Source organism: Oncorhynchus masou, chromosome 8, assembly GCF_036934945.1.
Source record: "Oncorhynchus masou masou isolate Uvic2021 chromosome 8, UVic_Omas_1.1, whole genome shotgun sequence".
Lineage (NCBI taxonomy): Eukaryota > Metazoa > Chordata > Actinopteri > Salmoniformes > Salmonidae > Oncorhynchus > Oncorhynchus masou.
In genome coordinates, this window is record NC_088219.1 from 6,176,438 (window position 1) to 6,187,167 (window position 10,730).

General features: G+C 40.4%; 1 protein-coding gene across 1 annotated transcript in view; it reads right to left on the reverse strand.

Annotated features, from left to right (window-relative positions):
* Positions 1 to 10,433, reverse strand: part of ufm1 (ubiquitin-fold modifier 1) — a 28,018-nt gene extending 17,585 nt beyond the window's left edge. The window contains exons 1-5 of the mRNA XM_064971358.1: positions 10,333 to 10,433; positions 10,175 to 10,231; positions 9,440 to 9,497; positions 3,599 to 3,638; positions 2,334 to 2,366 (exon numbers count right to left, since the gene is read on the reverse strand). Of these exons, the coding sequence (XP_064827430.1) occupies positions 2,334 to 2,366; positions 3,599 to 3,638; positions 9,440 to 9,497; positions 10,175 to 10,231; positions 10,333 to 10,334 (190 nt within the window). The 5' untranslated portion in view covers positions 10,335 to 10,433. The remainder of the gene's footprint in view (positions 1 to 2,333; positions 2,367 to 3,598; positions 3,639 to 9,439; positions 9,498 to 10,174; positions 10,232 to 10,332) is intronic.
* Between the last annotated feature and the right edge of the window lie 297 nt (positions 10,434 to 10,730).

The window sequence follows — 10,730 nt, forward strand, 5'->3', positions numbered from 1 at the left end:
CTGGGCATAGCACTATTACAGTAACCACTTTAGTTGTTAATGATCTAGGTCTGAGCGCTGACACCTGTTCATGGTTATCTTAGTGACAGTACTCAGGCCATCGTGATTGATTGGGTTAAGTCCACATGTCTTGAAGTACATTAAAGGTGTTCCGCAGGGGACGATACTCGGACCTGTTCATTTCACTATTTATATTAATGCTATTGGTCAAATCTGTAAAAAAAATAATAATAATTGTATCTATATGTAAATAATACTAATATGTACGCAATTTCCCCAACTGCTGACTTGGCTGTCAAGGAAACAGTCCGATTTTGCAGTTGTGCAGGAAGTCCTTACTGATTTAAAAACGTGTCTCAGAAGGATGACATCTTCACTCATCGGATAGTTCTAGAAATCAAACGATTCCCTGAATACTTATACCTTGGTATTTGGATTGACAATGATTTATCGTAAAAAAATAAATTGAAAAAACAACATACGACTAAGCGTGTTAAGAAACTAAGATTTAAAAAAAGTGGGCTTTTTTTTTTTTACAGAAACAGATAGTCTCTGTCGTCAGCAGGAAGCAGATTGCGCAGTCAACCTTTCTACCAGTTCTCAATTATGGTGATACTAAACGCCAAAGTGCAGCTGCTTCAACTCTTAAACCCCTGGATGCCATTTTTCATAGCACCCTTTGCTTTATCAAAGGAAATCAATCAAATCAAATGTATTTATAAAGCCCTTCTTACATCAGCTGATGTCACAAAGCGCTGTACAGAAAACCAGCCTAAAAACCCCCAAACAGCAAGCAATGCAGGTGTTGGTAAACTTTAATTACTCATCACTGTATTCTTTACCAAAAGGTTGGCTGGACCTCTGAAGTCACATCATTATACTTTTGTTTACAAAGCCCTGCTCCACAAGGCTTCCACAAGCTTCCGACTCACAGGTTAACTCTGGAGACGCCTTTGGTGTCTAGAACGTTAGGTAGATATAAGCCTTTTGTTCCTTTGCGCAATGCACTTTAAAATTGCAGGAATTGGTGAATCTAGGGCATTTCAGACGGTTGTTAGGGAAGTTTTTACTGAAGAATGTGTCTGTTTTATGTCTGTGTTTTGCTTTCCGTGTATTGTGTATAATAACATGTATTTAAATGTGTGTATGAATGAATGTGTTTATGGTATTTTGAAGTGTATTGTGGTGCTTCATAATCTGGAAAAGACACCTCGGTCTCGGCATCGACTCCCTGTCTAAATAAAGACACCTCGGTCTCGGCATCGACTCCCTGTCTAAATAAAGACACCTCGGTCTCGGCATCGACTCCCTGTCTAAATAAAGACACCTCGGTCTCGGCATCGACTCCCTGTCTAAATAAAGACACCTCGGTCTCGGCATCGACTCCCTGTCTAAATAAAGACACCTCGGTCTCGGCATCGACTCCCTGTCTAAATAAAGACACCTCGGTCTCGGCATCGACTCCCTGTCTAAATAAAGACACCTCGGTCTCGGCATCGACTCCCTGTCTAAATAAAGACACCTCGGTCTCGGCATCGACTCCCTGTCTAAATAAAGACACCTCGGTCTCGGCATCGACTCCCTGTCTAAATAAAGACACCTCGGTCTCGGCATCGACTCCCTGTCTAAATAAAGACACCTCGGTCTCGGCATCGACTCCCTGTCTAAATAAAGACACCTCGGTCTCGGCATAGACTCCCTGTCTAAATAAAGACACCTCGGTCTCGGCATCGACTCCCTGTCTAAATAAAGACACCTCGGTCTCGGCATCGACTCCCTGTCTAAATAAAGACACCTCGGTCTCGGCATCGACTCCCTGTCTAAATAAAGACACCTTGGTCTCGGCATCGACTCCCTGTCTAAATAAAGACACCTTGGTCTCAGCATTGACTCCCTGTCTAAATGAAGACACCTTGGTCTCGGCATTGACTCCCTGTCTAAATAAAAGTTAAATATAACATTTAAAACAACCAACTTGACAGAGCTTGAAGAATTAGAAAAATAATATTGTACAATCCAGGTGTGCAAAGCTCTTAGAGACTTACCCAGAAAGACTCAGCTGTAATCGCTGCCAAAGGTGATTGTAACATGCATTGACTTGGGGTTGAATACTTATGTAATTAAAAAATATATTAGTGTTTCATTTTTCATAAATATTTTATAAAAAAGTTAGGATTTTTCTTCCACTTTGACATTAAAGTGTTATGTGTAGATTGTTGAAAAAAAACAACATTTTTTACAATTAAAACCATTTTAATCCCACCTTGTAACAAACAGTTTTATAAATAAATTTATTGTTGTCATCCGTGTGGACGAGAAGACAGAAGACTCACCTGCTGTCTGAGCTGGGTTGATGCCAATACCGTCTGTCACGAGCACAGAGAGAACAGGGATTAGCATAAATAGCAATACATGAATGTTAACACCAAAACATGAATAAATCAAACGAAGAATTAAACATGCAAAAAAGAGTGGTTGAGAGAGGGGGGGGGGGGTCTGATGAGTAAGACTGACATAAGTTAACATGGTAACGCTGCTGCACTCGACACAACAAAAACAACCACATTTAACAGTATGTGTAGCCATAGACAGACATCTTTTACAAGGACCTGTTTTTTGTCAGAGATATTATAGATAGAGAAAAAGCACAGTCCCCCTTTTCTGATTTTCTCTACTTTTACATATTAGTGATACTGAATGTTATCAGATCTTCAACCAAAACCACATTTTAGATTAAAGGTAAGCCAAGTTAAACAAACACCCAAATCCCCTGTGTGAAAAAAATGATTGCCCCTTTACACTCAATAACTGGTTGTGCCACCTTTAGCTGCAATGACTCCAACCAACCACTTCCTGTAGTTGTCGATCAGTCTCTCACTTCGCTGTGGAGGAATTTTGGACCCCTCTTCCATGTATAACTGCTTTAACTCAGTGACAATTGTGGGTTTTCAAGCCTGAACTGCTCGTTTCAAGTCCTGCCACAACATCTCAATTGGGATTAGGTCTGGACTTTGATTAGGCCAATCCAGAAATTCAAATTTGTGTATTTTAACCATTTTCATGTAGACTTGATTGTGTGTTTTAGATCATTGTCTTGCTGCATGACCCAGCTGTGTTTCAGCTTCAGCTCATAGATGGATAGGGAGTTAGGGCCTTTAGACCTGACATTCTCCTTTAGAATGACCTAATAGAGCAGAATTCCATGGTTTGTTCTATTAAGGCAAGTCGTCCAGGTCCTGAGGCAGCAAAGCATCCCCAAACCATCACACTACCACCACCATGCTGACCCCAAACCATCACACTACCACCACCATGCTTGACCGTTGGTATGAGGTTCTTAATGTGGAAGGCAGTGTTTGGTTTTCGCCAGGCATTATGGGACCCACTGACACAATGTAACAGAATCACCTGTTTCTAATAAGACCGACACAATGTAACAGAATCACCTGTTTCTAATAAGACCGACACAATGTAACAGAATCACCTGTTTCTAATAAGAACGACACAATGTAACAGAATGACCTGTTTCTAATAAGACCGACACAATGTAACAGAATCACCTGTTTCTAATAAGAACGACACAATGTAACAGACTCACCGTTAGTAATGATGGCACTGGTGGCTGCTGGTACTTTGAACTGTGAGAGGAAACAGACAGAATGATCATGCTATACACCTGCCTCTCAGTAGTCCAGGGGTGTCCAACCTCTCCTCTGTGACCCCCAACTGTTCCATGCATTTGATCTATTCCAGACCGAGCCCACCTGATTCAACTTGTCAACTCATCCTCAACCCCATGACTAAGGTGAATCAGGTGAACTATTTCAGGGCTACAACAAATGTGTGAAATGTCTACGGGTGAAGAGGATTGAAAACCCCGGAAGGACAGCCAGGTGAGGGGGACTTGGGTTTACAGGCTTACGGGGAGAGAGGGGAGTTGGGCTCACAGGGAGAGAGGGGAATTGGGCTCACAGGGAGAGAGGGGAGTTGGGCTCACAGGGAGAGAGGGGAGTTGGGCTCACAGGGAGAGAGGGGAGTTGGGCTCACAGGGAGAGAGGGGAGTTGGGCTCACAGGGAGAGAGGGGAGTTGGGCTCACAGGGAGAGAGGGGAGTTGGGCTCACAGGGAGAGAGGGGAGTTGGGCTCACAGGGAGAGAGGGGAGTTGGGCTCACAGGGAGAGAGGGGAGTTGGGCTCACAGGGAGAGAGAGACATGCACTGCCACAACTCTTTATGTGTATGTGTGATGAGATGGTGTAAAGATTTCCTTTTTAGATTGTCTGATGTTTCTGCTTATAATGTCCCACATTTTGGTAGGCTATTTGTTAGTCAACTTGTCCATAATTAGATACATGCAGCTTCTCTTTTGTCATTATATGTTGCCCCAGAGGACTAAACAAATCCTTGCTCACCAGAAAAATGTCATAAATCTATAGAATTAACGCTTCAATCTAGTTGACATTGGTAAAATTTGTTTTCTCAATCATCTCTGCTTCTCTCACACATCAAAGATGTTTAGGGACCGGGGAGAATAAAATGCAATAACTAAAAAGAACGGGAAAGATTTTCTGTGCAAAAAATGTTGAAGTGAGATCAGTTTGAAAGGTTTTTAAAGGAAATTAAAAGCTGTTCAAAAGACCCAACATATTTTTATTTTTTATATATGATTTCAGTTCGGCTTGGATGCATATTTTGTGTGGTTGAAGTACTAAATCAGCTTTTATGATGCTGAATAAGACAGCACCTTTTTTTAATTTACCATTATTTAACCAGGCAAGTCAGTTAAGAACAAATTCTTATTTTCAATGACGGCCTAGGAACAGTGGGTTAACTGCCTGTTCAGGGGCAGAACGACAGATGTTGTACCTTGTCAGCTCGGGTATTTGAACTTGCAACCTTTCGGTTACTAGTCCAGTGCTCTAACCACTAGGCTACACTGCCGCCCCTTTACAGACGGTCCCTAACCACGCAGTCATTCTCACAAGGTGCTGAAAGAAATCAGTTCTCCACTCCTATTCCTGAGTCAAAATGTACATTTGGTGTATCATTTTACTGCAAGAAATGCTTAATAGTATAGAGTTAATAGTATATTGGCCATGTAAGAGGTTATAGATCTACAGTCAGTGTCCAGACAGGCTACTATTACAGTTAAGGCATCTGAACAGCACAGTTCTCTTGACGGGCCATTTTGAAGTCCCCCGTCATGTGACTGTGGAATTTGTATAGCGCCTCACAATCATTATACATAATAGAGCCGGCACACTGCAATCAACCAGTTTCACTACTTTCCCCAAATCTTTCCCCAACATTAGACTGCTGTTCTGGCCCTCCCTTGTCTTTATTTTCAACTCTACATTTCACATGTTTTTTCTTTTCTTACTGAATTAAAACTCTGAAATTGTCCCTTTTTGCCTCAGTGGATTGATGTAAAATGTTCCCAAAATGATTTGTAGTGTATGTGTTGCCTACAGTTAGGCCTAAAACTAAAGCAACGCGCTACAACAGATACAAATTATGAAAGAAAAAACTCAAATGTAGCCTATAGATATGAATTGCACATTGACATATTTTTTATGCATTATTTTCCCCATTATTCAACCCTAAACCTGCCCGTCCTGCGGATATAACCGCAGGGCCTGCCAACCCCGCGCATCACTAGTTGTCAGGGAGGCTGCTGAGCTTCGATACAGAGGATCATCTTCACGCTCTGTAACTGCAGTAGAGATTAAAGGATTTGTCCTAATAAAATGTAAAAACTGTTGTCTAATCTGTTCTATTGAGTTCTCCTAACTGGACACTTCGGGTTTTATTTTCTAGCGAAGGTGAATAATAATAATAATAATAATAATAATACATTTGGTAAATAGAACAAAGGACGCACCAAGTCCATTGCAAAAAAATACTGCTTAAAAAATGATTTATTATTATTATTATTATTAATTGATGAAAACACCAGTCGATGTAAATACATTCGACCGGTCGGTCATGCATAGCGGTCTATGGGTTAATTTACATCATTTGGTGGAAATAAAGTGGTGTGTGTATTTTTCGTTAGTTGTTATGATTCTTCTTCATGAAAAGTGTAAAGCATACCGATACAGAGTTTAAGATGAAAATATGTCAGACTGTGTGATAGCTGCTGTTGCTGCAGTTCCTGTTGCTGCTGGCGTGAAACATGCTTTTAGAAGCCCGAATAATTGTGCAACAATTCTAAATTAAAATTGCGTGTTAAAAAACAGTTCTGATGGCCATGATTGAAAAAAAAAAAACAAACACTATTTTTACTTATAAAACTGGTAATTGACGTGGGCTTTCCGTTCAAGTGCAATGGTGTGTCAATGTGATTTTGAAAACTGTGTGAAACCTGAACATTTCACTTCGTATTATAAGGCTTATAAATCTTACCTTGCTTCAAAGTAGCCTAGACAAAATCTGTTTCTATAAACGTGGAGTCAATTATTTTATAAAGACCTCCATATGCCATTGAAACTAGTAGCCTTTTTCTCTCATGTTCTATTATCTATTGTTCTATTGGTTTTCAAAATCCTAGTCATATTAGCGTCCCATGCTAGTTGTTGATAATCCTAGTCATATTAGCGTCCCATGCTAGTTGATGATAATCCTAGTCATATTAGCGTCCCATGCTAGCTGATGATAATCCTAGTCATATTAGCGTCCCATGCTAGTCGGTGATAATCCTAGTCATATTAGCGTCCCATGCTAGTTGGTGATAATCCTAGTCATATTAGCGTCCCATGCTAGTTGGTGATAATCCTAGTCATATTAGCGTCCCATGCTAGTTGTTGATAATCCTAGTCATATTAGCATCCCATGCTAGTTGTTGATAATCCTAGTCATATTAGCATCCCATGCTAGTTGTTGATAATCCTAGTCATATTAGCATCCCGTGCTAGTTGTTGATAATCCTAGTCATATTAGCATCACATGCTAGTTGATGATAATCCTAGTCATATTAGCATCCCGTGCTAGTTGTTGATAATCCTAGTCATATTAGCATCCCGTGCTAGTTGTTGATAATCCTAGTCATATTAGCATCCCGTGCTAGTTGTTGATAACCCTTGTCATATTAGCATCCCGTGCTAGTTGTTGATAACCCTTGTCATATTAGCATCCCGTGCTAGTTGTTGATAACCCTTGTCATATTAGCATCCCATGCTAGTTGTTGATAACCCTTGTCATATTAGCATCCCATGCTAGTTGTTGATAACCCTTGTCATATTAGCATCCCATGCTAGTTGTTGATAACCCTTGTCATATTAGCATCCCATGCTAGTTGTTGATAACCCTTGTCATATTAGCATCCCATGCTAGTTGTTGATAACCCTTGTCATATTAGCATCCCATGCTAGTTGTTGATAACCCTTGTCATATTAGCATCCCATGCTAGTTGTTGATAACCCTTGTCATATTAGCATCCCATGCTAGTTGTTGATAACCCTTGTCATATTAGCATCCCATGCTAGTTGTTGATAACCCTTGCCATATTAGCATCTTTACATCTCCCCTCTTTCTAAATGTGGAATGGATATGTTCATCTCTGTCACATGAAACAGCTCTCATTTGCAATGTACTTGTAACAACTCTGTTTTCCAGCTAATTGCATTATGGAACAAACATTTGCGCGTACCCCAATGCCATGTGTGCATTGCAGTGCTTATCATGTGAAGAAATAATAGTTTATAAAATGTTTAAACTAAAAGTTTTTTTTATTTGATGTACTGGTTGAATGAATTTGAGATCTTTCATCCTGCAACTGTCCCAGAGTCAGTTTGGAATAGGTAATTGATTTTTACGCACAGAATGACAAGCTGACAAAACAGAATAGGTAAACTTTCTAGTATGGAGGAATAGTAGACTGACATAGGTGAGTGGTTTTGCTGTTCGTCATACTCATCTTGTTGGCTGTGGAAAAGTAAATGTTGATAGTTTTTCTAAAACATCTTCAAAGTGCGTTTCATCGGAATTCGTTAAGGACCACACACAATTCATATAGATGTAATTTCTATCATTCTGATCACAGTGGGTGGACACCCTAATCAGGTTACACACCTAATGCATATGGGTCCAGTACATTTCTCAAATGTCTGATCAATTAAAATGTTTCCGGATCAAATGTCTGGCCCTACATTTTCCTAAAAGGAAACGGTGGTGGTGCGCACAAACACACACACCACAAAAGTCATCACGGGAGAAGGGAGGGGAAGCTAATCATTAATGAAAGAATCCGCTATCTATGAGAAACAGCCTGAAGGCAAAAATACTAATAATTGAGATTTTGTTCGCAGGAGAGAAAAGAAAAAACTCCTCTGCTGTCAACCATCAAAATCAGCCTCAACATTCTAAGAACATGATTGTCTCTGTGAGGATTCTACTTTGCATAAAGAGTACAGAGCATATAGCAGCAGAAACAGCCAACACTCATGTCTCCTTGAATCATGATGAGCCTCATGAGTTTTCTTTTGGGTTATAGAGGAACACATCTCAAGAGAATGCCCCGGTTATCCCTGTTATTGTCACACAGAGAGACAGAGGAGATGCCACTAGTCTGAAGTCAGGGAGATAAGGATGGCTAAGTGAGCACAGAGCAGCACGGGCATTCTAAATCAATCACAGATGAGCAGGAGAATGAGGAGAGAAAGAGAAACGCATTATGTAGCTGGGAATGGACAATGGACAATGGGTTGAAGAGGGAGGGTAGGAAAGATACAAATTAATTACTGCTACTCTCAAAGCATTACCCTTCTGCCTCATTTCATCTCTAATTCACTCTGTCCATTATTTGGATGATGATTATTGTAATAGGTTGCATTCATAAATCTAAATATTAAAAGGGAAGGGATCCATTGATTCAAGGAAGTCTGATCGGTATTATAAACGATGGTCCTCTCCCAGCTTACTATTCTACTAGAAATAGGTTATTGACTTAATATCATGTGGAATGACAGTTCCAGCTACGGAAGCAGGCAGGATGGGACGAAGGCTAAACAGAGAGGAAATGCTCAAGCCTGCTATCTATATCGTGTACTGTTGCATGTCATACATGTAAGAGAGGAGACTGAGGAGAGACTCGAGCCTTACCCTTACTAGAGGTGCTGTATCTAATCTTTGATAGTAGCCATGCAACAGAGGAGGACTCCATACTCTAGTATTATATCATCGCTATGCCATACATTGCTATGCCATACATGAGAGACTGAGGAGACTCAACCCTCACATCCATACATGTATGAGCGACTGAAGAGAGACTCAATCCTCATATCCATACTTTGTGCTTTTGTTCCTCTTTTTTCTTTGTGTGGGGGGGGGGGGCTAAAGTGGGTTGTGGTTGTGACCCCTTAAAAATTATTTCACCTGACTGGTTGTATTATAGCCAACTACTAGTATTTTTTGGTTGCAATACCCAGTATGAGATGAACTCACCTCCTCCGCTGCAAACTTCAACACGGCTGTAAACGGCGTGCTCTCTGGGACGCTGAGTCTGAAACAAGAAATAAACATCTATTTTATATATCACTCCAACTCTCTGCTCTCCATGGAACGACCCCCCTTTCAATATTTCCTTTCCTCTCGCAGTAATCAGTAAGGAAAGGCTTCATAGGCCAATTTGCTGTGGCGCTGCAGTCCCTGTTCTGTGTTGATTGTTCAACTACGACGTCACATTTCATAAAGTGCAAAAACAGCCAGTCATCGAGGTAAGTGGTGACGTGTGTAGTAAACTGGCTGAAAGCCTGGAACACATAGGCTAGCTAGTAAGCAATGTTGTGATTAAACGTTATTTGGAAATGTCTTCAAACACATTGCAAGAGGTTTATGTTATGCCAAGATACTAAGCAAATGACAGTGCTAATGGCAACAACGAACGCATCGGCAAAACTGACTACCGTCATAGTGAATTGGCATGCTAGCTAACTTGCTGGCCAGTGACAGCTGTGTTATGGTTCAAGGGAACAACATGCTTCCAAGAGGTAGCAGCTAGCCAGCTAGCATCTTGCAATTAGCTTCTACTAGTAGCTAGATAGCTTCAATACTTAGCTAGCTGCAGACGAATATAATGAAGATCACAGCTAGCTGAACAAGCTACATGCATGGGTGTGACGGTAAGCATCAGTATTCATTAATGTTTTTAGCTAACGTTAATGCTGATCTGTCACTTACACTTTGTAGGGTAGCCGGGGATCCGACGTCAAAGTGATTTTAAACGTGACTTTAGACCTGATGGAGGAAACAAACACAGTTATCATCACACTGCTTTTTGCTAAATAATAGTAATTTATTAAATGTGTATTATAGGACAGAATGAGAGGTAAACTTACATTTTCTTGCTGACTGTGGTCTCTACTCCACACCGTTAACGTAGACCCGGAAGTCAGAAGGACTCCGTGGACACGTCATCAGTTCGATAAGGTTTTAGCAGCCTCGCCGAATGAGTTTGATGTTTTTTTAATATAAATACTTAAAAAATTGTGTTCCATTAATTTATTGAATAGTACAGTCTTGAAACAAGTAACAAAACAGAAAAAGTTGTGCTATTAAAAGATAGGCGTCTTTGACAGAGTGCTTGTCAATTTACCGTAACATACGACCACATGCGCACACCTATTTGTACATTTGCAGAACGTCAAAGCCCAAGTGACTGATGATGTATTTGTTTGAAGAATCAACTATTAATATACCATTACTATATACAGAAAATGTAGGATAGCGATAACTT